We start from the raw sequence: 27,500 nt of genomic DNA, 5'->3' as shown, positions 1-27,500 counted from the left end.
ATGCACATTTTAAGATTTGATGTGCATCTCTGTGTTTCCATCCATGCTTTTATTATGCAATATCCCCAAATTAGCATAGAAATGCATGGATGGAAACAGTTACTGACAGATATTTTATTCTTGGTTTAAGCATTAACGCACTTAATTTTGTTCAGTTTCTCAGAAGACGAGACTTCATGTGTTCAGGTCACGTTTCCAGTAAATGTGACTTTCTGCTCCAACTTTAGATCTTGTTCGGCCTCAAACTGTGTGTTAAGAGCAAATGAAGACCTTTTTAAGAGCTGCAGAAACCTGTCCATGTAATTTAAGTGTGTCTATACTGTAACCGTGCCACTTTTTTTACTCGCGAATGCATTTGTAAACTAGAAGACCCCTGGAACGGAGGGGTTTGTAATGGTGCTTCTTATAATGACCAACTACTTGTAAACTGTGTTTCTGTGACTCGATCATATGCACTGAGGTCTGACGGCCACACACACACACACACACACACACCTGTGGCCTCTGTCGTCTGTACGACCACGTTCTGTTCGTCAGGGGTTAGATGATGTACATTCACAATAAAAACATATTTTTGGTTGTACGGGCGACTCGAGCGCTGGTGAACTCCATCCGGTCTCAGAATCACTCAGAAAAACATGATTGGAAATGGACAAGTAAAGCCTGTAAAGCCTGACATATGAAATAGTAGTTAAACAATCCAATCCTTTTTAAAAATGGAACCTTTAGACGAAATATATTACAAGAAAGTTTGCATATGTTGAGTATCATGTTCGATCGCTCAGGCTTCTGTGGCTCATGCAGTCTGATATAGTGAGAATATAGAGGAAAAAACTAAAAGCTGAGCAAAAATATGCTGATATTTATATGATGAAGTTCTGACGCTTGTGATATGAATATGAGATGTTTATAACAGTACAGCAGATGCTTATATAAAATGATCCAAATATGAGTCTGTGCTCTATATCTCCAGTAATGAGATGTTAATGATCCGCACATATAACACTGAAGAAATCAAGGCTCCTCAGAAGATGTGAGATGTTCTGGAGGCTTGTGAAGATCATTCCTCCGCTGAGGAACAGTGAAAGTAAAGCTTCTGGAAACAAACGCTCCTCAAAAGATCCTGAGGATCAGATTTGAGACTCTAAAACATGATTGATGGAGAATCAAGTGAAGCTGAGCTGCTTCAGTCCAGGAAGAGTTCATCTGGAGATATTACTGACCTTTACTTGATCACAATCAGGAGAGATCTGACAGAAGAAACACACAAGAAGTGTTTGTACTGTTACACTTAAAGAGCTTTTACTTAAACTCTAAACTATCATTTAGACGATGACAGAAATTTGGTGTTTATCTGATTACATTTTTGGGAGGAGTTAAAATACAACGCCTGAAAATGACCAAATTTGAAGATATAATTAAAAATAACTGACTTCATGAAGGGTTTTGGATTTTGCTCCAATAGACTTTTTTATAGGTGTTTGTGAGCTACATCTATGTACCGAGTTTCGTACACGTATGTGAATAATGGCGCGAGGTGCACTTCGTTGAAAGCGTATATAGATGGCGCTATCGAACCACTTCTGAAACCCATATCAGACGTGTGCAAAGAAAGTTTCATGAGTTTTCAAGCATGTTTAGGCCCTCGGATATTAGATTAATTTTTGGAGAAGAATTCCAAGAGGAATTCTACAAGAGGAATGATACAGTATCTTTATAAAGTATTTTAATATGGTCCATTCAGCACACCACTATAGATATCACCATCTGATGTCACTGTAGGACACTTTCATTAAGGATCAAATGAAAACTCTTCATATTTTAGCTTTTTCGTCCAAACTTTGCTTTAGTTCATGACTGCATGTGTGTTTATAAGGAGTCCTGTGGCGCCCCCCAGCGGTTCCTCAGCGACATTCACTTCCACGCTTCAACCCAGTTTTTTAACCCTTTTTTTTTTAACAATTTCTTTTTTCTGACCAGCATTTAAAAATGCTAAATGTCTCATTATGCTCCGTCTATTAGCAGAAAATATTGGAATTAATATTGTGATCAACCGGATTTCTTTCAATTAGCACAAGTTGTGTGTTTCTTTTTGAAACTGATTAAAGTGCTTTTTGAATTAATCATTTTGGTAGTTCACTCAAAAAATAAATAAATAAAGGCCTACAATCAAGGTTTCAAAAAAAAGAAAAGAAAACCGTAAACCTGTGCCAAAAAAAAAAAAAAGGATCACTAGATTGAATTCATAGTTAGCTGATAACAGAGCATAATGATTCCAAAATTAAAACCAAAATCAAAAGTACAAAAGATCATGTGCAAAAAAAAAAAAGTGAAAAAATTACAAATACTGTAACAAATCATATTTAAATACCAACAGTATAATAAAGAGACTTAATGATAAAACTTGTTTAATGGATTACAAATATAATCTGACATTTATATGCAAGTTTTGCACAAAAAACTGTTTGTCAAATGTCATTATAAAATGAAAGAGACACCTTTTACACATTACACTAAAAAACGTACTTCATTTACAAGATTTAAGACAGCAACGGTTTCACTGGGCTTACTGCTTTATTATCTATATGCAGTCTACACCTTCTGTAGAAATCACTCAAAACTCAGTGTCATTTCACAGAGCAGTATTTTTGTCTTGTGCTGATTTCTTCTCTTCATTTGGCCTCTCCAAGTGAATGTGTCCTGATTTAAGGAAGTTGAGATATTTACACTGGAGGACAAGACTGAGCGAGATTCATGTTTAGCGGAGAATGTTATGAATTAAAGACCTGCAGAAGTTCATCAAATGCACGCGAGGACAGTCACGACAAAGCGACTGAATGAATGTGTGACGTCACGCGAGCGTTCGAATGGAGCGCGCTCTGCAGTGTTGCCAAGTCTCGCGAGAACAAAAAAATACGCAACAGCTGCTTCATGAATCATTCGTTTATTTATTATCAGCGATATTATTTAGTCACAAACGAGTCAGCAACATTTTAAACTGGAACCACTTTTATCTGACAAGCAAAAACAGTTAAAAAAAAATAGAAGTGTTTTTATTTTATTTTATTATTTTTTTACAAAAATGTGTGTGAATAACGCTGCAGGACTGAGTGATTAGTGATTAACTGTGAGCAGACAGAGTGTCAATCAATGCACGGGAGAAAACGAAGAAAGAAAAGTAAAGAAAAGTATGACAACACTTGACAAAAATAAGATACTTTAATTGATAACACTGAATAATTTGACACTAAAGTGCTTTTATACTGTTTACACAGATCCAGTGTGTGTCCAGTAGAGGGCAGTATAGAGTCACTAACATCACTTGATTATAGCGGTGATGTTTCAATGATTAGAATGTGTTGAATGTTGAATTCATTGGCTTTATATTTTGCATTTTAATTTTATTTTATGTAAAAAAATATTTTGGTGTTTTTTGATGAACAGAAAAAAAATGTTGAAATCAAAATCAAAATTATGAATGCCTTTACTGTCACTTTTGATCAATTTAATACGTCCTTGCAGAATAAAAGTATTAATTAATAATATATATATATATATATATATATATATATATATATATATATATATATATATATATATATATATATATTTTAATAGTAGTGTATCACAGATTTCACAAAAATATTAAGTAGCAAAACATTTTTCAGCATTGATATTAAGAAATGTTTCTTTTGGCAATCTGATTAAACAATAAATAGAAATCATGGGTTCATTCTTCATATACAGCATGCTATTTATACCTAATTATGTTGCATGCTTTTGTTTATTATTATGTATTTTAATATTACTTTATGTAAAAATGTTTAATCAAATAATAAGTCACGAAAGAGATGGATTCATTCTTTATGTCCAGTATGCATGTGTGTGTGTGTGTGTGTGTGTGTGTGTTCTTCAGGAGTAGAAGGTCAGCACGCTCTGATGGTTTCCTCGTATCAGGACGGTCGGCGGGAGATTCTTCGTGAGTGCGTCTATCCAGGCCATGTACAGATGATCAGAGACAGAGCCTTTACGGGCGATGGGCATGCTCCTGTAACACACACACACACACACACACACACACACACACACACACGGTCACATGATCATTCACTGATACACACACACACATAAAGCTGATGAGGATGTGACTTACACCACGATGAGTTTGGCTGCTCTGGAGCTCTCCTGAAGAAGCTCATTGAGACGCACCTGCAGCATCGTCTGCGGACAGTACACACACACACACACACACACACTAGTATTTTGATCAAATAAACGCAGCCTGGGAGACAGTGGTAATGTCCTCCGGGATCTACCTTCTCCTCGAAGGCGTCCAGCTCAGCATCAGTGATCTTCCAGGGATGTTCTTTCCTCAGAGCTTCAGTCTGCGATGTCTCCTTCGAGCCCTCGTGCATCCGGAACGGCTCGATCATGTCCTCGAAGAGTTTCCAGCTGACACACACACACACACACACACACACACACAGTGAGAGAGTGCATTCAGAGCACGTGTCAGTGGATGACACAGGATTAATTGCGTGTGTATTTCATTCGCACCTCTCTGCGCTGGGCTTGACGTTGATGTCTGTGATAACTTTGATGTCGGCACATTTGATCCTGAACTTATTCAGGAGCTCCTGCATCCTGACACACAGTTACGGTGAGAAAGTCAGCATCTGTTGCTAGGTATCAGTGTCTGATTCTGTGTGTGTGCTGACCTACTCCTCTCTGTCCTGTTCGATGCGTTCAGGCTGTCCGGCGATGAAGATCCTGAGTTTACACTCCCTCCATTTCTTCCGTGTGGTCAGAATATGAGGCAGGAGAAGTGTGAGACCTGCAGAACATCAGGAAGAAACATGAACGGCACACTTTAGACCTGACGGAGCAGAAGACTGCAGGAGGATTCGTGCTCACCTCCATCATCAAACAGCCACCAGACGTCAATCGTCCCTTGACCCTGTTTCTTCTTGAACTGGCCGCTGGCCTCCAGCAGACGCTGGTTCATCTTCGCCAGATCTGACGTCTGAGGAACATCCAGAGACACTGAGGAAGAAAAGCATAAAGCCCTCAGCTCTTCAGGACACACAGATGACGTTCAAGATCAGAAGTAATGTGAGTCTGCGGAGTTCGGACTGGGATCTGAAGCGTTTGAGAAGCACCAGAATCAAAGATCATTTCAACTCCAAAGTCATGCTGAAAAATCTCTGAATTTAATCGCAAAAGAATATTAAATCAAGAAGCATCTGCTCTTAGATTATGCTAAATTTAAACTAAATTCACTTTTCTGAACCACTTTTTAAATGATTTTATCCTGTTTATCCTTACTTGGTGTAATAAAATGACTAAAACGGAAATAAAATTATATTTTCTTAAACATAATAATAAATAAAATTACTTACATGAAAACAGAAAATATAAAAATTAAAAATAATTCAAACTCTTAATAAAAAATATAATAGTGCCACTAAAAATATAAAGTACAGTGGACTATTTAAAATAAATGGCACTTGTTTTAACACTTTGTTGTCTAATGCAAATACATCTTTAATTGTGGCTCAAGTGTCTAAATAAGTTTGTAGCCACCAGATGTGCTTTATTAGACCGCAGTGATTACAGACATCAGCACAAAAGACAATAAATGAGTGTTTAATGAGTTGTTCGGGATATGAGGGACTGAAACTGTTTCAGAAGAGGCGGTGAAGATGAAGATAACCGTAAATGCAGTCTGCAGCGTTTGAGTCCATTAAAACCTTAATGGAGTCCAGGCCGCTGTGAGACCAGACTATTAGATTATAACAGCACAGACGGTTTTAAAGAGGCACATTTAATCAGGTTTAATCAGCAGAAAGCGCTGAGAAGACCTTCAGAGGGAGAACGAGAACGAGCGGATGTACCTTTGCTGGTCAGCTCTTTTTTGGAGGTTTTCTTGGACCTGTTGAAGAACCCTTTGTGTCCCTGTGGCTGAAAGTCATTCTCCTCCATCTCCAGCGCCTGCTGCTCCATTAACATGCGCTCCATTTCCTCTGACAGTATTACACAGTATTACACATTCATCATTTAACAATGCATCAGCGTCTCAGCAATGAATGCTCTGCAGTGAATGGGTGCCGTCAGTGAAAAAGTGCATCTGCTGTTGTCTCTCACATCAAAATCCAGACACATATTTGTTTAGATCTGTTTAAACGCTGCTTGATCTGTGCAGATTTCTCTCCTGATTCAGACAGAACACTTTTTCACTGGAGGAAGTGTTATTCTGGATTATAGACTCTATGTGTTTGAGTTAAAATCATCTTAATGCTGGATGTTTTTCAGGTTTTGTCTTCTCCAGATGTTCACTGATGGACTGGAGTGCTGTGGATTATTGGGATGTTTTTATCAGACTCTCATTCTGACGGCACCCATTCACTGCAGAGCATCCATTGATGAGACACTGATGCAGTGCTACATTTCTACAAACCTGATGAAGACACACACTCATCTACATCTGGGATGATCACATTTCCAGCTAATTTTCATTTGGGGTGATTGTTCGTTTAACTCATCTGTTGTGTAGTGTTTATCTGAGCATCACGCTGAATGACACGTCATGTTATGCTGAGAGTTTTTTGGTGGTGTTGTACCTTCTGCTTTGAGGATGTGAGAGATGTCCATCCCCTGACTGATTCTTAATATCACGGTCCCGTTCTCGAAATCAAATGCGTCGCTGCGGGGAGAACAGAACCAAGTGTGTGTGTGAGAGAGAGAGAGAGAGAGAGAGAGAGTAAGTGAGAGAGAGAGAGAGAGAGAGAGAGAGAGAGAGTGTAAGAGAGAGAGTAAGTGAGAGAGAGAGAGAGAGAGAGAGAGAGAGAGTGAGTAAGAGAGAGAGTAAGTGAGAGAGAGAGAGTAAGTGAGAGAGAGAGAGATGGGCAGGTGGTGCAGACAGACAGATTGAGGACTCACTGCAGAATTCCCACGTAGCTTTGAACTTCCTGTTTTTTGGCAATTCTCCAATCACGCTTGAATCCTAACATCACTGTGTTCGGCTTCATCCTGCCGAGTCCTGACGCCTGAACCCACACACACATACACACACACACACACACACACACACACACAAGTGTTGTGTAGAAATATTCTTACAATGTGCATGTTTCTAAAAATATTTAATTTTCTTTAAAAAAAATATTTACCATTCAAAAATGTTTAATCTGTAAGATTTTTTAATGTTTTTTAAAAAAGTCAACTACAGTATGTAATATAATGTTTCCAAAATGCAGCAAAAATATTTTTATGTTTTTTCTATGTGAATCTCTGTTAAAGTGTAATTTATTTCTGTGATGCTCCGCTGTATTTTCAGCATCATTCCTCCAGTCTTCAGTGTCACATGATCTTCAGAAATCATTCTTATATGCTGATTTACTGCTCAAGAACCATATATAGCACAAAAATGATATATTGTCTCTGTGTTTGTGTCCAGACAGACCTGCATCAGTGTTTCTGCTCCTCTCTGCAGGTTCTCGCTGGTGACAGGTGTGTAAAAGGCTTTACACTTCTGTTTGTTCAGCCACTTCTGGATCTGCTGAACAGCAGCGCTCATGTCCTGCAGATTCTTATCACGTGCACCCTATAACACACACGCCATCTGACAAATCACTGAATCATCAGTGGCAAACCCTTTACATATGTAAACCTACTTACAAGGAGGAACGGCTGGTGGCTTGAGCGATGAACAGGGCTTGAGCGAGGAACGAGGCTTGAGCGAGGAACGGCTGGGGGCTTGAGTGATGAACAGGGCTTGAGCGAGGAACAGGGCTTGAGTGAGGAACGGCTGGGGGCTTGAGTGAGGAACGAGGCTAGAGCGAGGAACGGCTGGGGGCTTGAGTGAGGAACGAGGCTAGAGCGAGGAACGGCTGGAGGCTTGAGTGAGGAACGAGGCTAGAGCGAGGAACGGCTGGGGGCTTGAGTGAGGAACGAGGCTAGAGCGAGGAACGGCTGGGGGCTTGAGTGAGGAACGAGGCTAGATCGAGAAACGGCTGGGGGCTTGAGCGATGAACGAGGCTAGAGTGAGGAACGGCGGGGGGCTTGAGCGATGAACGAGGCTAGAGTGAGGAACAGGGCTTGAGCGAGGAACGAGGCTAGAGCGAGGAACGGGGCTTGAGCGAGGAACGAGGATAGAGCGAGGAACGAGGCTAGAGCGAGGAACGGGGCTTGAGCGAGGAACGAGGCTAGAGTGAGAAAAAGGGCTTGAGCGATGAACAGGGCTTGAGCGAGCAACGAGGCTTGAGAAAGGAATGAGGCTTGAGCAAGGAATGAGGCTTGAGCGAGGAACGGCTGGGGGCTTGAGCGAGGAACGAGGTTAGAGTGAGGAACGAGGCTAGAGCGAGGAACAGGGCTTGAGCGAGGAACGAGGATAGAATGAGGAACAGGGCTTTGGGTGAGGAACGAGGATAGAGCAAGGACCAGGGCTTGAGCGAGGAACGAGGCTAGAGCGAGGAACAGGGATTGAGCGAGGAATGGCCGGGGGCTTGAGCGAGGAAAAGGGCTTGAGCGAGGAACGAGGCTTGAGCGAGGAACAGCTGGGGGCTTGAGCGATGAACAGGGCTTGAGCAAGGAATGAGGCTAGAGCGAGGAACGGCTGGGGGCTTGAGCGAGGAACAGGGCTTGAGCGAGGAACGGCGGGGGAGCGATGAACAGGGCTTGAGCGAGGAACGAGGCTAGAGCGAGAAACAGGGCTTGAGCGAGGAACGAGGCTAGAGCGAGGAACAGGGCTTGAGCGAGGAACGAGGCTAGAGCGAGGAATGGCTGGGGGCTTGAGGGGGGAACAGGGCTTGAGTGAGAAACGGCTGGGGGCTTGAGCGATGAACAGGGCTTGAGCGAGGAACGGCCGGGGGCTTGAGCGATGAACAGGGCTTGAGCGAGGAACGAGGCTAGAGCGAGAAACAGGGCTTGAGCGAGGAACGAGGCTAGAGCGAGGAACAGGGATCGAGCGAGGAATGGCCGGGGGCTTGAGCGAGGAACAGGGCTTGAGCGAGGAACGAGGCTAGAGCGAGGAACAGGGCTAGAGCCAGGAATGGCCGGGGGCTTGAGCGAGGAATGAGGCTTGAGCGAGGAACGAGGCTAGAGCGAGGAACGAGGCTAGAGCGAGGAACGAGGCTAGAGCTCGGAACAGGGCTTGAGCAAGGAACGAGGCTAGAGCGAGGACCAGGGATTGAGTGAGGAATGGCCGTGGGCTTGAGAGAGGAAAAGGGCTAGAGCAGGAATGGCCGGGGGCTTGAGCGAGGAACGAGGCTTGAGCGAGGAACAAGGCTAGAGCGAGGAATGGTCGGGGGCTTGAGCGAGGAACCTGGCGGATTTGATGAAAGAGTGGACAGGGGTTGTTGCAACCACATGTGGAGACCCTGCGCTGGACTTCGTTCACAGTGAAAGCCGATCCAGTCTTTGCAACTTTACAGAGCTTGTAACAGTCCAAAGAGAAAGGAAAAATTGAAATCGCATCGTATGACCCTATTAAGATTGGCGTAATCCGCCTCCAGAATCCTGCTGGAAGCCCTGATGTGTGGAGAAATGTGTTTGTGTTTGTTTGTTTGTAACCTCTGCTCACCACAAACACCTCACAAGTCAGACACAGCCCATAATTCTTAGTGAATGAATGTGCCAAGTCCAGCAACGCCGGTCTGGCTCTGGGCGATCCTGTCATCACAAGACACTTGGGTCTGCAGCGGAACAGGAAGAGCGAAACCCTGAGAATCTGATCTGCATTAAACACCGGTTCATCTACTTTGACCTGAGCCCACCTGAAGTTCTTGATGTGTTCGTCCACAGTAGATAAAATCAGAGCGTTGTTCACTGCATTTATGAATGTCACGGCTTGAGTGGACGAGCCCCAGTTCACATCTGAAAGAAACAGGAGACAGTTCAGTTTTATCATGCTTGTGTTTATGTCTTCATAATCATATGGCTCTCTGCTTTATCTGTTGCAGGAGCGATGCATGTATGCATTCTTGCCTGGCTTCTTCACGGTAACATAAATATAGAGGAAGAACTCGATGCCGTAGGTGAGTAGTGCAGCCCACCAATTGATGACGAACATCACAGCGCAGCAGAGCACGGCTCCGAACAGAGACAGCCACATGTTATAGTACTTATACGCCGGCCTCCAACCTGCATACACACCAGTGCTTTAACACACTGTTATCTGTGTTTGTGTGTGTGTGTGTGTGTGTGTTAAACTCTAGACAGAACCTGGGGATTTGGCGTATGATGCATGGAAGCAGGAGTAGTTGATGAGGGCGTATGAGGCCAGGAAGAAGTTGGAGATGATGGGTGCGATGGTGTTGAGCTCAGCTGAGACACAGAGAAGCGATGTCACTTGATAATGTCTGTCTCATGAAATCAGTAGATCCCTGTTATATTTACCGATGAGGATGAACGCTATAGCGATGAAGAAGGTCAGGATGTATCCTCTGATTGGCTCGTTGTTTGTCCCGTAACCTTTGGCAAAGAACTTGAGCGCCTTGTAGATGTTGTCCTTGCATAGAGCCTGTGGACGGATTCACTTTTAAGAGATGCTTTACAATCCACTGCCATCTTTTATTGTATTTTACGACTGTACTATAAACGTCCATAGTTGATTCGATATTTATTGGGTTTAAAATGGTGTGCATGTGAACTCTGACCTGGAAGACTTTGGGCGCGCTCACTAGAGACGCGAGAGCTGAGGAGAGCGTGGCCGAGAACGTTCCCGCCGTGATCAGAGGTCCAAACCCAGACACTAGAGTCATCACCTGCTCACAAACACACAAGAAAGAATCATTTAAACTCAATTATTTTCAGGAGTTTCAGCCATGCTCTCTGTGTCAGGTCACGTATGTTCATGACTCCCACCTGGAAGTTGTTCATGAGGCCGTAGTTGCATTTGGTGGTTTGGCAGATGGAGAAGTCGTAGCCCAGATCACAGGCCGAGGAGAAGTTGCAGCTCAAACCTGGTTGAATCGTGTCGTTCCGGTTCCCTGTCGCGTCTCGAACGACCGTCACAGCTGCAGAGAATCAGCACAGTGTTTCTGTAAGACATCTAGACTGAGACTAATTCATTTCAAGTGTTGAGGACTCACTAACAACCAGCGCGATGCCCAGGTACGTAATTCCAGTAATGAAGATGGCCAGCAGTGTTCCTTTGGGAAGAGCTGCCTGAGGGTCCTGGAAAAACAAAGGTGTTAGTGTGAGAAGATGTTCATTTCAGATTAGAAATGTGCCAGACACTCGTTCTTACTCTGAGATCTCCAGAGATATTGGCTCCAGCCAGAATCCCGGTGGCTGCTGGGAAGAAGATGGCAAAGACAGAGAAGAACGTTTCTCCATCTCGGAACTCCGGGAGAAAGTTTTCCTTCGCGATGGATTCTGTTTTAGATGGAGATGAGAGTTGCTTAAAACGGGTTCAAACATATGTTGGTATAACTGTGTTTATGCTAAAAGTCTTGTTAAGCTCCAAAACGTTGGCTTTGGATTAGGGTACAGAACAATAAATAGCTTTAAGGGACCATTTGTGTTTAAAAATAGCAGGTAGTGAAATTAAAGAAAACTTAAGTCTATGTTTATTGGAAAGTGAACTTCTTAATCGCTGCATCAACACGTGAAACCATCCAAAAGATGCACGACATAAGCGCAGTTGTCCAACACTTCCCTATAACGCATGGTGAAGCAGTGTTCTGTGTGAATGACCCCAAGGCTTTAAGCACACATTTAGGATAACGTGTAGAATTTGAGAATCATGGACATTCATGGTCCTGATGCTTTGGGAAGCTTTTTCGTCTGTCTCACCATGATAGTTAAAGAAGCCTTTGGAGCTCTTGTCCTGTGTGGAGGGAATCACTGTTCCCACAAATACATTGGCAATGGCCACCAGCAGGATCACCAAGAGAGCGACCTGAGCCTGTAGAGAGAGAGAGAAGCTTCTCAATCAGCGGTCACGCCGGGAAATCAATCCCAGCATGCTCCTGGTCTTACCTTGGCCTCCCACTCCATCCCTGCCACAGTGATGCCCATCAGCAGACCCACTGTTATACAGCCGATGATCCTGATGTCATTCACCGGATCCACTATAAGAGCGTCGTTTTCCTGGAGAGAGCGGATGGATGTATGTTTAGAAGCAGCAGGATTTCAAGGCTGCTTTGATCATCTTCTGGCTCTGTACCTTGAGAAGCTCCACCACAGTCTCTGCGAACCCCACGACATACATAGCCACGGCCACAGCATTGGCGAACGCAAAGATCAGACCGATGGAGCCGCCGAATTCAGGTCCCAAACTGCGGGAAATGAGGTAATACGCTCCTCCTAGAGAAACACAAACACTCTCCATGAGCTCAGATGAAGACTGGTTTAGTTGCTGTACTCATTTAAAGTGCGCTTTACCTCCTCGTACCACTCCGTTGGTGCATATAGCTGACATGGACAGACAGGTGACGCTGGTCACCACCGTGCTCAACAACACAACCACTATCCCCAAACCTGAAACACACACATCACCCAGTCTGCATGATTCAACATGAACCTGAACAGTTTCAGTCAATAATCACGTAAGTTTCAATCTGTTTCTGTTTCACAGATGGTGCGTGAATCTTTGGCTCAATTATTCATTTTATTTTAGTATTCAAACTAACTCACACTTAGTCTTAGTGTGAAAGGCATCAGTTAGTGTGTTTGTTCAGCGCTGTAATGAGATCGTCGTGGAATAAAGCGCTCATCGCCTGCAGTCTCTCACACCTCATAAAATACGTAATGGCCGTGAGTTTCTGATGAACTGTAATGTGTTTGGCCTGCAGCTCGAGGTGTCGGACTGGAACAGCACTTTCTCAGAAGCTCAAACTTCTGACGTGCCATTAGTTACGCGCCATAAACACCAGCAGTGACCTTCAGCCGCTGACCAAACACACAGAGACTGAAACCTGATCAGATGTGTCTCCTGGGATCCAGACCCCAGGAACACGTGAATCTAAGAATCTTTAGACATTTGTATTGGAAAGCAAGACTAAAATACTGAGAAAGAACCTCACTTTCCATTAATGTAATCCTTTAATTGGTTTTAGAAAACGTTTAAATCTACTCACTCTGCCATCAGAAGTACAAACTCCAACGTTTCTCAGCAAATTGTTCCAAGAGCAATCTAAAAGTTTATGTCTAGTATGAAAAGAGTCCCTTGAGTCTCTACACATTTCTGTTTTTAGACTCATTTGTGTCCATTTCTATTTCAGGAATTTCAAGAGAACTCTATGGAGTCTCCAGATGAGTAGATAAACATTTTTTTCACACAGATAATTTTTTTTTTCACACTGAGATGTTGCTAAAAGAACTCAAATTGTTTTTCTTTGGCAAAAAAAAAACCTTTGGGATCTTTGTTTTGTGTGTTTGTCTGCGCTGAGCTGAATGTGAATGAGCACCTGCTGTGTGTTCAGGGAAGGTTTATGAAGATCTCACCTATCCCGGCTTGTCCGAACACCCACGACAGCCGTATAAACAGCATGACACCCCAGATATTCAGCATGCATCTCACCTGCAAACACAGCACACGCTCACACTGCAGTCGAGCGCTTAGTAAGCGTGTTAGAGAAGTGCTGATGTCAGAGAACTCACCAGAACTCCTTTGATCCATCCAAACTTCACCACACCTCCGGCGTCCTTCTCTTCCAGCGGGATGATGGACTCCACATCGCCCAGCGTCGAGGTGTCCGCTCCTTCTCCGTCCTCACCCGAACTGGGAATATCAGGGCCTCCATCCTGATGATAAACAGAGAAGTTATAACAATCTTAAACTGCGTTTTCCTCAGTCTTTCAAAACTATGCATGCAGCTTTCATGAACAGTCCTGCGCAGGACATGCAGGGTAAAACTACCTCAAATTAAGACCTTCCTCATTCATTCCCTCGTTGTATTTAATCAAAGCCACAATTTACTAATTTGTTCCTTTTTTTAATAAGTCGAAACCATGTTGTACTAATTCAGTTTTCTGTGAGGGAACAATTTAGTAAATCATGACCACACATTTCTTTGCAAATATGTATATTTTGATGTTGCTGAAAAGTCTGGATGAGTTACGCGGGAGCTACCGAAATATTCATGAATTAAATGCATAAATGCACAGTATTTCTGTAGTTCAGAAGGAGTTCTGTGTTGTTGGGTTTTACGCAGACAGTCTGACTTTGACTCAAAAGGGTCAGAAAAGATCATTTAAAAGCTGACTTGGCAGTTTTTGTTTTCCTCGTGCAATAGAGGATTTGAACAAATGGATTGGAAACATTCAGCAAATAACTTTCTCTGACATTGCATGCTTTCTGAATCAGTTGTCTGCATTAATTACTCTGTTTACGGCCAGCGGATCAATGCATTAGCCGCTGAAGATCGTTACTCTTAAACCGAGTGCTTCACTCTTGGGTTTTCTCATTAGTTTGGCTATTGATCTTGGTGTGTGTCGGGTCACAACCGGGTCACCGTAATGACACCCACTTCAGCAATTAGCCTAAAATCATCTGCCTGTGGTCTAAACACTGAGTCGTGAATCATGTGTTTGATTTATGTTATTAAAATATGATGTATGTTGTGGTGCATGGGAAGAACGGATCTCCTCCTCAGGGTTTTGTTTTCTTGAGTTTTGTTCTTTTCGGGTGTGACTCACCTTCTGGAAAACATCGTGCAGCTCCTGTAGGGAAGGTCTGATGGCTCGGTGTCCGCTGATGCTCGCCGCGTTACGATAAAAGTCAACGTTTGGCACCCGGTCCAGAGTGTTGTGTCCAAAAGCACTGGCCACAGACGGCCGCACGGCTCTCCGTTCCCCGTTACTGAACCCGTTTCCACAGAAAGACGTCTCCTCGTACTGTGGAGGGTTGTCTTTCGGTTTCTCGAACCCGGGATTCTCCATCAGAAGGCTTCAGTGGGTTTTTGGAGTGAATTGAGTCAAAGGCCACAATAGATTGAGCTCTTCTGAGCTTCCTGATGGGCTTTGTCTCAGATGCTTGAGAATCAGACTTCTGTGAGTTTAACTGATGTGTTTATGTCACTTTATATAGCTGTTGAACAGGTGGAAGCTCATTGGTCCGTCTGTAGATGCTCCTGATGGGGGTTAATATGTTCTCGCTCCATCAAAGGTGACGCCAATGAAGTGCTTAAAAATTAACAGCATATAAAGACCCTGAGAAGTTATGATCAAAGATATTGGAGATGCTTTGAGTGTCGCTTGGTTTTATGAGTTTTGATTGTCAGGTTGAACGTTGATTGGATGTGGATGCTGTTATTTAGTGTCTAAAGAGTGAGTGTTCACATGGAGGAGATTTATTACGTTTAATCGCAAATCATACAAACACTTCCTGTGCCAATTTGTGTAGTATTTTCTTGGGATTCAATTGGCACAGTAAAAAACAAAGAATCCGCAAACCAAGCAAGTCCAAAGTCCTTTTATAACATCGAATTATCATGAAAAATAACTGGATTCTTGTAAAGATTTGACCGTTTTCTCTTTACGACGCAGACGTGTGGCGTTTGGAGGTGTGATGGCTGGTCATGTGAAGTGTTTCTCTGTTGATGGGGTTAATGGAAAGCCAGCGATAATGGGAACTTGCTCTGGGCTCTTCTGACACATTACTCAAACACTTCCTTATTACTCTCAAGTTCTGTGATGTTTGGAAACCGTCCGGTTGACCTTGGAAAGGTTTCGCTCCGGTGGGGTTAATAGGAAAGATCAATGGCAGGTGATGCTGTTCTCCGTCTCTCCTCTGATTGGCTGGGGGTGATGTGGGCGTGGCCGTCTGACCTCTGACCTTGAGCATAGCTGCATTTAAAAGACACTGGATGTGATTTTCAGGCCGGTTATGTGATATAAATCAGGTTTGACTCCCTCACAGTCGACATCAGTTGGGTGTTTTGCTTTTTCTGCCCTTCACGAATCCCAAAGCGTGCATCCGGTAAAAAGACATAATGTTATCAGTGAGGTTCGTGCTGAAGCTCAGTGCTCCATCTGTGTGTGTGTGTGTGTGTGTGTGTGTTCCAGAGGAATTGCTGTTACTGTCTGGAAGCAGTCACCCATCAATATGATTATAAACAGCCGTTGCAAGGTTACAGACACAACCTCGCACTGACGTTGACTGAATCCAGTCTGGTTTATCCTGATAGTTTGACACGTCAGCGCTGCTGTTTTCTGAGATGTGCTTTTGCTTTCTGAGAAAGAGCCACAAACTACTGATTGATGTTTGCTTTACAGACTATATAAAAGAGCATTTACAACCATTTCACTTGCATATTAAAATGCATTTCTGAGTGTGAAAGGAAGAAATGGTGAGGGCGTGAATGCAGATCTGAATGAGAGACTGCAGTGGATTTAGCAGTGTTTGCAAAAGTGGATTTTAAGGGGTTTACAGCTCCTCTGAAACACTAGCGACACACTTTTAAACAGTATCTCCACATACGGTTATGCATTATTCATCTTTTTTCAGCTTGTCCTTATCTGATATTACTACTGTAACCTATGCTAATCAGCATAAAAAGCACAGTAATTCACAAAACTGAATACATTCATAATGTGCACTGATTAATCATTTACAGTGAGACGTGCAACGTGAAATTAAAATGTAAATAGAATGTATGTTGATGTTTTTTTAAAGGAAAAAATGTCAGCACAGGGAAAAGGTCCAGAACAGTTTTATTCCAGCAGATGAACACAGATCATCACGACGAGGGACGTTCTGCCTTCATCAACATCAGAGAAACAGAAAGAACAGTGGTCTGCATCATCACATGAACCCATCACACACACACACACACACACACACACACAGATCGTCCTGTGAGAGACACACTACCGTCGCTAAATGAAGGCACAGAAATCCAGTAAGGCAGACTCACAGCACTAGAGATGAGTTACGCTTTCATCTGTGCATCACTCGCATCCAGCTCGCATCTTTCTGCTGTTGTCATGGTGACACACCCTTCCTCTGTCACACACACAAACAAACAAACAAACAAACAAACGAACGAACGAACACTGAGGAAGATTCTTCACTCTCAGTGTCCTGCAGAGTCTCCGCTGCTTGTGTGCAGATGTGTTCATAGGCAGTAAGTGAAGAGAAACCGATTTGCTAGAAAAACAGACAGGGGTCTACAGAGACGTTTGCACAGCTGTAAGACTTCACAGCATCACAGTTCTCAGAAACAGCAGGTTATTATAGCTTCGGAGACCCAGGAGACATAAACAGGAGAGAAGCGTACTCTACGCAACTGTGTGCTGTCACAAGAACGTACTTCATTACTAAACAACAAGGTGGAAGCAGACGGACAGTGTGAATGAAAGGGCGAGGTTACCCTGTTTACATCTTGGCATTGTCTTGCATGTGTGCCATCTTGTTTATTTTAATGCAATTCTTTCTCTACTCTTCCCTGAGATGCCCAGTGGATAAATGGTGTGACATCACATTGCAGAAATCAACATCTGTTCAAGTATGATGTCGTAACAGCAGGCCAGGTCTTTGTGATGAATGCTCTTATCCTTTGGGGGTGTTCACACAGGACACATTCTATGTAGGGTGGCAAAGGGGTGAAAAATATCTGGAAACTTTCCAAAAGTTTCCGAAAATCCCTGAAAGTTTCAAAAATTTTGGAAAGGTTTCTGAAATTTTCGACCCATTTGCAACGCTGTCAGTATATGCATCCATCAAGTAGACATCTTTAGCCATTGCATCACCAAACATTATGTATTTATAGGAAGGCGTAAAGTTAAAAATAGTCCTAAGTTAAAACGTTTTGCATCTCGAATGCGTCCTGTGAGAGTTCCCTAATCTGGTGAAATAGCTTTATATGATTCCGGGGTCTCTAGAATGAAGCCGTGGTCTCAGGTAAGAGCGTATTCAAACGTCCCTTTTTCCAGGCCCTCCACACCGTCGCCCCAGCTGGAGGATGGCATGCTACTGTACGGGTCCAGCAGGATTCGGAAACACCTGACGATCAACAGGCCGAGAAACACCAGCAACATCCCCACGAACGCAAACGCCGTCTTCTGCTCCAGACTCAGAGAATAGGCCATGATGTCGCTCCCGCTCATGGCAGTCAGGCTGTGGTTATAGTGAACGCTACACATGTTCCCAGACGAGCCCCGTCATCCTGAACGCGATCAGATGGACGCCTGTGAAGGAAGGAGATGCTCAGAATGAATTCATGGAATCAATCAGACAACAAGCGCTTCATTAAATTATCAGCATGCATAATTGGACCAAGCATGTTCCACACAGGATTCAATGCAAACTCACCTAAAGTCTTTAATCGGTGATGTGCATGGAAATATGGCCAGTGTTATGCAACAGACAGGACAGGTGTGAAAGCAGGACATGGCTTCCAGGTGAACAGATGCATGTTAATCACAGAGGGACTCTTCTTCTCTGTTTCATTTCTAAGAGTAAAATAATAAAGACTTTTACTGAGAAGTTCTAAAGATAGACAGCCTGGTGCATCACTGATGCAAAAGCGCTTGATCATACCTGAATTAAACAAGACGAATGAAAGATCAGATCTGCATATGAAGCACTCGACTCTCTTATCTCTATTAGGAACCAGGTGATAAGATTTCTTCTGCTGCAACAATAAAGTGAGGAAAACAACTCCCTCACAATGCAGTGCAGACATTTGTATTTGAGGAGTGTCAGGAGCGATCTCTTTTGCAGAGTCAGAGATGACAGCAGCACACAGGCGACATCTTTAATCGGAGCGTCCACTTGAGTCAGCGCATGCAGGGAAGGACAGCAGGACCTGTTGCTTCCAGCTGCGGCTGGAGAAGATGCTCACTATCGCATGTTATTCTCGTGCATGTTGCATGCAGCAGGGAAGTGTTTCAGAGAGGCAGGGAGAGGAGGGTGTGGATGAGCAGCAGGTGGCTGAAGAACGACATGCATCTGAGCTGAAATCCCAATGCATCTCACCTTCATTCTGTCAGAGCGCTTGTGTTTGGTCAGTCCGTTATTCCTGCGCTCGCTGTCGTACCCTTCATCACTGCAGAAGAGTGTTGAGCCCTGCACGCAGCCAGCAGGAGTTCCACAGGCTCGACTGCTCCTGAAAGAAGATGAGGGAATGAGAGACAGCGGCGCAGACACACTCAGAGTCAGAAATCTGCACACACACACACACACACACACACACACACACTCTCTCTCTCTCTCTCTCTGTCTCTCTGTCCCTCAGGTTAGCAACCACTTGTTAATCTCAGCGCTGGTGTTAATCTGAAATGCTGATCGTTTTTGCTTGTGCTCACCTGTTCTTTATTTGTCCACTCCCCTGAGATGGGACGCCTCAAGACCTTGCTGTCTTTTTCAGTTTTATCAGCATGTGATAATAATTAAATAATAATAATAATAATAATAATAATAATAATACATGTATTTATATAGCACCTTTCAAACATAAAATACAATTCAAGGTGCATTACATAAACGGTTAAATAAACATCAACATTACATTCAATAAAACAAATACATCAGGTATACAATATATGTAAAACAATAAAACACATTCAGACATTCAATTTAAACTACATGAAGGCCTGAAAAAAAGAAACAGTTTTCAACTTCCTTTTAGAAATACTGAGTGTGCAAGCTTCCTTAATTCTTATTCTACTGCTTTCATTCATAAATATGCATCTGTGGGATTATTTTTTATTTTATCTGGTACACTTTAATGGGATCATAAAATCTAAATGTATAGTTTATTGCACAGTTTTAAAATAATATCTTTTTCAGTATTCCATTTCATCTTACTCAAAACTCTGTGCTTAAAAAAAGCTTCCTTTATTACATTTCTATTGCCAAAAAAACCTTACGCACAAGACAAAAATATTATAAATATTACACAATGAAATGTTCTTTATTGTTTTGGATTTACTGGAAGTATAGTATTGTCCAGATAAGTTAACATTTCAGGGAAAAATGCGCTGATAATGGCATTTTATCAAAACAGTTAATTTAATGTAATGCCCAAATATCAGTAGACATTCACTTATACGCCACAAATGTTACAAATGTTACCAGATTAAATGTTTGTTATTGATTGAAATGAAAAACAATGACGCCGCTGAAGTCTCGCGTGTTCTCGCGATAGCGGAGTGAGCGGGACGCGCGCAGGAGAGGAGCAGCAGTGATGGCGGACGCGGAGCTGAATGACACTAAACAAGAGGAATCGAGCGATTCTCCCACTGATGAGACAGAAGCGGAGCCCCAGCAGACAAAGGAGAACTCCAATGGCGTTAAAACGTAACTGGAAGCTCTTTAAAACTCAAATCTCGCATGTGTTGCGTCTGTTACGCGCGTATTGTTAGCGAGGCCTGTGCGCGAGCGTAGCGCGTTCACAGGGAAAGATGAACCCATTTATTTTCCCTTCATATCAGTTTGTGTTCATAATGCACGTGTCTGAAAACGTTTCCTCCAGTTCTCTGTTCCTCTCAGCCGGTATCTTTCTGTTGTTCGTATGTTTTGCGGCGCTTCAGTCGAGCGGTAACCCGTAGCAACCGCCATTGATTGACATCAGACCCCGCCCACTTCAGCAGCGACCGGAAGTGTTTTTCCAGTTCAGTTATCGTTTAAAGATCGATAAACTATAAACCAAACCGAGCAGATGAATTCTACATCATTACTGACTTTGCATTGAAGCAAACTACAAAAAAAAAACTGTTTATAATCTCGAAGCTCACAGTAGGTCTGTTTTTAACGGTTGTTGTTGTTATTAAAAATAATTATTTATCCCCTATAAAGAAAATGAATTGGTTTTTATTATTATTTCTGGAACCTGACTGTTGTGCTTTATTTTTGTTTTTAGGAAAGTACTGCTTCTAAAAAAAAAGTTTTATAAAAAGTGATGTGATAAGCAATTTTTTACATTTATTTATATAAAAATAATTATTAAAATGTATTTATTAAAATATAAAACAAAGTTCACACAATATATATTGTGTGTGTATAAAATAATATATATTTTTTTATTATTATTATAAAAATTTTAAAAACTTAGTTGTTTTTTCCATTACAAAAATTGTGGCAGAACCAATAATTAATATGCATTTATATATATATATATATATATATATATATATATATATATATATATATATATATATATATATATATATATATATATATATATATATATATATATATGTATGTATTAAAATGTTGTATGTATATATATATCGTGTGTGTGTGTGTATAAAATAAATAATTATAAAGAAGCCGGAGAGCAAGCTTCTTGTAAAACAAGGTTTTTTTTAAATGTATAGCTCTGCTAGATTTTTTAACATTATTATCATCGTGACACTCATGTTTAGGAAGAAGGATGTATATCGTTGTCTTGTTCTGTCTGTATGTGTTTCTGAAGGAGGTTTTTCCTCTCTTGTGTGTGTTTGCAGCGACGCCGAGGACAAGCCGGAGCCCAAAGAGAAGAGCCGAAAGTCTCAGCGCTACCATCCCTACAAAGAGCGTCACGCCGGCGGCTCGGCGGACAAGAAGCCCGCTCACAGGAACCGGGTGTTCATTAGCAATATCCCTTATGATATGAAGTGGCAGGCAATTAAAGATCTAATGCGTGAGAAAGGTAACCCAGGCCGCGTCCCGTCCTCTCCCTCTCTCAGCTTTAGCTCGTGTCTGTCTCGACGATGTAGAGAAGAATCTCGGACAGGGCAGTTGAATCTGTTCTGGTGTGAATATATATATTTGTTTATATATATGCATATGTTCTGGTGGTGTTTGCTGTAGTCATGATTCACTCTAGTGTTGAAGGATTGTACAGGTGGGTGGACTTGATTGTGATTTTTCTACCTGTAGCATCATGTCTAGAGGAATGAATGTAGTGCTAGGTGTTCGTGGAGGTGCTGTTGGAGGAGCGGGTCTCAGCTGTGTGTGTGTGTGTTTCACTGGGCTTTTCTACCTGTAGCGTTGCACCCAGGGAGACCGGACCACTGGTGATTTAAATGCCTTGTTCTCTGTGGTATTTTCCCTTTGTATGTCTCATGTAGTTGGTGAGGTTACATACGTGGAACTCTTTAAGGATGGAGAAGGAAAGTCAAGGGTAAGTGTTGGTGACTCTGCGCTGTCTGTGAGGTTTAAAAGGCCTCCGCAGCATCACTCTCATGTGCTCAGGGACACGTTAGAGCCGAAATACTGGCGTCGCTTTGACCTCGGGACGGTGTGTTGATGTGTAGAGTTACAGTAAAGCCTAATAAGATGATTATTTGGATTATTTGGTGACCCGTTTGGCTGGGGTCCATCTGATGATTGCTTAGGTGTTTTTGATTTGGACGTAACTGATCTACGAGAGTCATCCGTCAGGTGTCTTTCCTCAAACCCCTTCATCCATCTGTCTGTTCCCTTCTCTCTCTCTCTCTGTCCTTTAACAACAAGATCCAGTTTCATTTGCCCCGAGTTCATCCGTCATCTCACTGTAGCTCAATGAAAACCGCTCGTTAAAGTAGAGTCATGAGCATGTGCTGTAATCGATCTTCCTGAAGCACTAATGATCAATCAATCAATCAATCAGCTGTTTGTCTTTGAGCTGAAGTGGTTCTGATGATGTTCTTTCTTGTCCTCTCTCTCCTCCTGGTTCTCCGTGGACTCGCTCCTGCAGGGCTGTGGGTAAGAACCGGCTTCTAGAAAACCCCAACACATTTTCATTGATGCATTTGAGGACTCAAGTCCAAATTATTTCTGTTTTCACAAGCATTTAAAAGACTGTCAACGGTGAAATAATAAAGGGACTTATGTGTTTATAAGCAGTCTTATTAATTATTTTTTCAAGCATTTTTTCAAGGCTTGGAAAAACAAATGTATTCATAATAATATTGAAATATAGTAAATATGAATAAATATTATGCTTTGGATTGTTGCCTCAAGGATTGCATCGGTCACAAATGTATATTCAAGAAGAAATTTGTATTATTTATGTTCCAAAAACATTTTAAAAAGTAATCAAAAGTGAAATAAAGGTGCATAATTATTATAAAAATCTTTCAAAGCATTGAAAAAAATTAGCAGCAATTTTAAATGTTGATTTAAATTAGCTAAATATTAATAAATGCCTGCATATATAAAAACATTTTTTATAAGCATTTAAAAAGGTAATCAACTGTGAAATAAAGCTACTTAAATAGATTTATAAGCAGTAAAAACTATTATTATTATTTATATTTTTCCAAGCACTGAAAAAAAAGCAATAAGCAATTTTAAACATTTGTATAAATAAAATATATATATTTTATTTAAAGAAAATAGGATTAAATTAAAACAATCAACTGTTGGGTGTTGTTATTATTTATATTTTTCCAAACATTTAAAAAGTAATCATCTGTGAAATAAACGTAGGAAATTATTCATCATTTTTCAAGCATTGAAAATTTTTAAGTAATATCTAAAACTGTAAGTAAATATAAATTAATTAAAACAATGGACTTTATTTATTTATTTTATTATTAATATTGTTTATATTTTTCCAAGCATTAAAATAAGTAATCAGCTGTTAATGAGAGCCAGTTGAACAGTTTTCTGTGATGAGCAGCGCAGGTTTACTGTCGGTTTCTGACGCTCTTCTCCTTCAGCGTGGTTGAGTTCAAAGATGAAGAGTTTGTGAAGAAAGCCATCGAGGTCATGAGCAAACACGATCTGAACGGACGGCCGCTGAACATCAAGGAGGCAAGCGCTCGCTTCACTGTGCTGTGTGGAGTGTGTCTGTGCCGAGGCATCCTGACGTGTGTGTGTGGTGTGTGTGTTTCAGGACCCCGACGGGGAGCATGCGCGGCGCGTCCTGCAGAGATCAGGCCGGATGTTCGGAGCGGGCCGGAGGGCAGGACACCGGGGTAAACATCCCTCCCTCCATCGCCAACAACCCCAACATCCCTCCGGAGATCCTGAGCGCGCTGCAGGCCGGACGGCTCGGGACCACCGTCTTCATCGCCAACGTGAGTCTCAACCGGCTTCTGAAATCTAATTCTGGGATTAGAAAGTCTTAAATCCATTTAAATGCAAACAATGAATCTCTTCCTCATCCTTAATTAAATCCAGACACATTTTCCTGGAATGAAAATGAAGTGAGTTTATCATTAAAAACAATAATAGTCAATAAAGTAATGGGAACATGTTTCCTGTTTGAATGAAGCACATTTTTTCTGATGTTTGTTCATGTTTTAATCATAAACTCACTTCCTTTCGATCAGTTTCTCCAGAAAACGACACTTTGTGTTTAATGTTATTTTGCTTCTCCAGTAAACGTGGACTGAATCCTGGGATCCAATCATATAAACTGAATTCACTGTGTAACGTGGAACGCCACAGAATCAGTCAAAGTTTGGATGAATAGATCAAAAGTTCTAGGTTATTACACTAAAATCAATCAAATGGCAATTTTGGACTAGTATCTGTAAATATTAAGCTCCAGAAAGAGTTTATATATTATGAAACACTGCATGCACTGAAGCGCATTTGAGTAAAACTATTGTTATATACACACTAAAGTGTAAAGGTATTCAACTCGCCAAAATAAAAGTTTGTTCAGAGTTCTGTGACCCGTGAAACTTTTAATATATTGTTGGTAAATTGTATATTTTTAATGATTTAAATGAATCAGACATGCTTTTTGATTAATAAAATATTTTTAAAAAGTATTTAAACATTAAAAATGTTAAAAAAGTTAAAAAACTAAAAAGAAAACTGAATTTGGGAAAAGGATTTGTTAGGGTTCTACAGATGAGAAATTGTTCTCCGTGTGCTGCAGCTGGACTTTAAGGTGGGCTGGAAGAAGCTGAAGGAAGTGTTTCAGTATGGCAGGGACGGTGAGGAGAGCCGACGTCAAAGAGACAAAGACGGGAAGAGCCGAGGCATGGGGACCGTCACCTTCGAGCAGCCGCTGGAGGCCGTCCAGGCCATCTGTATCCTCTGAGACCAGACACATGAGCATGAGGACCTATCTGATTTAAACAGGGATGGACGATTAACCACGAGCCGAAAATCGATTCATATGTGACGATTCAAATCGGTTGAGACGCTAAACAAATCACGATTCAGTCAGTGGGAGGAGTTTATATGAATGTGTGGTCTGTTTGGAAAGTTTTAGATGGTATTTATCCTGTTCATCTTTCTCTGTATGAAGCATATAAAGTTCATGAGTGCAGCGCTGCTTGTTTACAGCGGTAACCAAGGAAACGCTTTAAGCTCCCCTGCTGGCTGAGAGTGGATCTGCGTCTCGTTCAGCTCGTCTGCTGCTTCTGTCATAAAGATATTTCTTAGTCAAAACCATTCTGTTTTTGCTTCAGATTTTGAAATTATACAATCTAATTTAGATTTAAAGCTGCTCATGTCGCATGTGTGCAGCAATCTTTGTTTGGATCGTGATTAAAATGCAGAGGTTGGCTTGAATGAGTCTGGTTTTAAAAATTTCTATTTAGTTTTATTTACATTTTAATCATTACATTTAAATTAAGTTATTTAGTAGACGCTTTTATCCAAAGTGACTTACAAAAGAGGACAACAGAAGCAATCAAAACCAATAATATGCAAGTGCTACATTAGTATATTATTAGTGTTATATTTCCAGTTCACAAAGAAACATGCAGCATTTTGTCCAAGCAATGATAAAAGCACACATTTATTTTATAAATTGTCTTAAAAATTGTGAATCGTTACTTTCCTAGGTTTAATGGAAGAAGTGAACGTTTTAATGAAGGCATATCAGCACACTTTCCCCTGCAGTACTGTGTATATAAAGTTTTCTGAAATGTTAAATATGAATGAGAGAATACAAATGAGGCATTATTTAATTAACTATGCACTCATTTGCAGAACATTGAATTAAAAACTCTTGTTTGATCTAGTTTTTCTCTTTTTGTCATCCAGACACCTTAAAAAAATGAAAGTTAAGTCTGGTTGTGAGTGTGTCACTTGTTAGTGTGCACTGCAGTTAGTGTGCTGTGTAGGGGTCTTCCTTCACTCGCGCTCTCAGCTATGTTCAACGGTCAGATGCTGTTCGACAGACAGATGCACGTCAAAATGGTGAGCTCCAGCATTTGTTTTCATGCAGCTTGTGTGTGTGTGTGTGTGTGTGTGTGTGAAGCTCACACTCATGCATCCGTTGTGTGTTTATTGTAGGATGATAAATCACTTCCTCCAGATGACTTCCGTCCTGCGGAGAAACCGCCGCAGTTACCCAGTAAGAGCCTTGTGCGCTCCTTTAGGACTGTGTTTAGAGAGGTGTGTGTTTCTCTAAGTGTGTGTGTGTGTGTGCTGCAGGAGGTCTGGGCGGCATCGGGATGGGTTTGGGTCCCGGCGGTCAGCCAATCAATGCCAACCGTCTGAGTGGAGGAGCCCCCGGAGGTGTGTTCATGTTTGTTATTTTTAAAGCATGCATATTTGCATTATTAATGTGCATGTGAAAAAAAGCATTATTTTGTAAAGATTCAGATGAGGCAATGAATCGAGTGTTTTAGTTAATTTATTTAAATGGACTGTTGCTTGATTCATCCACTCGAACGAATCAGTCTGGCTTGAAGTCTAGAATCCCTGAGAGCTAATGATCATGAAAAGGTTGATATGATGATGTTTGTTTGTCAGCAGTAAGATCACTGAATCTTGTGTGTGTCAGACTCCTGCTGGGATTGATGAGTTAACGCAGGATTGGTTGTTTGACAGGGATGGACGCGCCGGGATGCAGCAACATGAACCGCATGAGTGGTGAGAGTCACGTTCATCTGGAGCAGATCCTTCAGAGATCATGTGAGGAGGCTCATCTGTGTGTGTGTGTGTGTGTAGGGATGGGCTCAGGCTTCTCCGGGATGGACTGTATGGGTGGAATGGGAGGATTCGGAGGCAGAGACATGGCACCCATGGGACGAATGGGAGGTAAGACAGCACCGTTTTTGTCAAATCAACCAAATGACAGATTTGTTACTGTTTTATCTGAAGAAAGGCATGCAGGAATAGTGATGAAAGCCAAAATATTAAATGTCACAGATAAATATTTACTCAATAATCCAGTTTTTTTGTCGAGGAGAAGGCCAAAATGACCATTTTGACGTGAGATTTGGAGCCAGGAGCATAAACATGACTTTAAAGAAAGATGTTATCTGTACATCGAGATAGTAAAACCTGTTGACTTTAGCAATCTTTAGCAGTATTTAATAGTTCTTCAACTTTTCATCAGCCGTCTTCATTTTTAAGGCCACATGTGGCTCATTCCCAGAAATATGAGCGTCCAGGAGTGAATTATGAAAACTAAGTGTTGGCTCGCTGCATTTAGCTTCCAAGTTCTTTTTCTTATAGAAAGAAATGTTTGAAGAACAAATAATGCTGAAACATAAAATACATCTTGTTTCCCTTTATCAAAACATTACCCGTCTGAGTGATAAAAACACTCTTTTTCCAAAGTTTGGATGCTTATAACTCAAGAAGTATTAAAGGTGTCTCTGTGTAATTGTAGATTCTGGTGGTCAACAAACGTTTGTTTTGCGATGTTCATTTTTAAAAGGCCGTA

The 27,500-nt window shown here is 41.7% G+C and overlaps 3 protein-coding genes, 1 long non-coding RNA gene and 1 pseudogene across 4 annotated transcripts in view; 3 read left to right on the top strand and 2 right to left on the bottom strand.

Annotated features, from left to right (window-relative positions):
- LOC113061362 (fibrillin-1-like) overlaps nucleotides 1–952 on the top strand; it is a 6,176-nt gene extending 5,224 nt beyond the window's left edge. The window contains exon 8 of the mRNA XM_026230408.1: nucleotides 1–952. This exon is cut by the window's left edge and continues 1,414 nt beyond it. The gene's annotated coding sequence lies outside the window, so the exon portion shown is untranslated.
- Nucleotides 953–3,856: 2,904 nt separating this feature from the next.
- Nucleotides 3,857–15,018, bottom strand: LOC113061370 (solute carrier family 12 member 1-like). Its single transcript, XM_026230424.1, has 26 exons — nucleotides 14,644–15,018; nucleotides 13,606–13,749; nucleotides 13,450–13,525; nucleotides 12,388–12,483; nucleotides 12,170–12,309; nucleotides 11,983–12,093; nucleotides 11,797–11,908; nucleotides 11,249–11,376; nucleotides 11,091–11,175; nucleotides 10,864–11,015; nucleotides 10,656–10,763; nucleotides 10,396–10,519; nucleotides 10,222–10,323; nucleotides 9,985–10,140; nucleotides 9,774–9,873; nucleotides 9,581–9,692; nucleotides 7,463–7,603; nucleotides 6,940–7,046; nucleotides 6,621–6,703; nucleotides 5,895–6,023; nucleotides 4,915–5,043; nucleotides 4,723–4,834; nucleotides 4,558–4,644; nucleotides 4,317–4,452; nucleotides 4,154–4,221; nucleotides 3,857–4,048 (listed from the first exon to the last, which is right to left on the bottom strand). The coding sequence occupies exons 1-26, from the start codon at nucleotides 14,884–14,886 to the stop codon at nucleotides 3,913–3,915; spliced, it is 3,117 nt and encodes a 1,038-aa protein (XP_026086209.1). The 5' UTR covers nucleotides 14,887–15,018; the 3' UTR covers nucleotides 3,857–3,912.
- Nucleotides 8,289–8,775, top strand: LOC113061371 (uncharacterized). The gene is made up of 2 exons (XR_003278359.1): nucleotides 8,289–8,334; nucleotides 8,693–8,775. It is a non-coding gene; the product is annotated as an uncharacterized LOC113061371 (long non-coding RNA).
- Nucleotides 15,019–16,888: 1,870 nt separating the features above from the next.
- On the bottom strand, nucleotides 16,889–18,391 carry ctxn2 (cortexin 2). Its single transcript, XM_026230393.1, has 2 exons — nucleotides 18,260–18,391; nucleotides 16,889–18,135 (listed from the first exon to the last, which is right to left on the bottom strand). The coding sequence occupies exon 2, from the start codon at nucleotides 18,088–18,090 to the stop codon at nucleotides 17,845–17,847; it is 246 nt and encodes an 81-aa protein (XP_026086178.1). The 5' UTR covers nucleotides 18,091–18,135; nucleotides 18,260–18,391; the 3' UTR covers nucleotides 16,889–17,844.
- A 1,700-nt stretch (nucleotides 18,392–20,091) lies between these two features.
- Nucleotides 20,092–27,500, top strand: part of LOC113061353 (myelin expression factor 2-like) — a 9,198-nt pseudogene continuing 1,789 nt past the window's right edge.

This window comes from Carassius auratus, chromosome 43 (genome assembly GCF_003368295.1).
Source record: "Carassius auratus strain Wakin chromosome 43, ASM336829v1, whole genome shotgun sequence".
NCBI classification, from domain to species: Eukaryota; Metazoa; Chordata; class Actinopteri; order Cypriniformes; family Cyprinidae; genus Carassius; species Carassius auratus.
The sequence above is the reverse complement of the archived record's forward strand: the minus strand, read 5'-3'. Positions and strand labels throughout refer to the sequence as shown.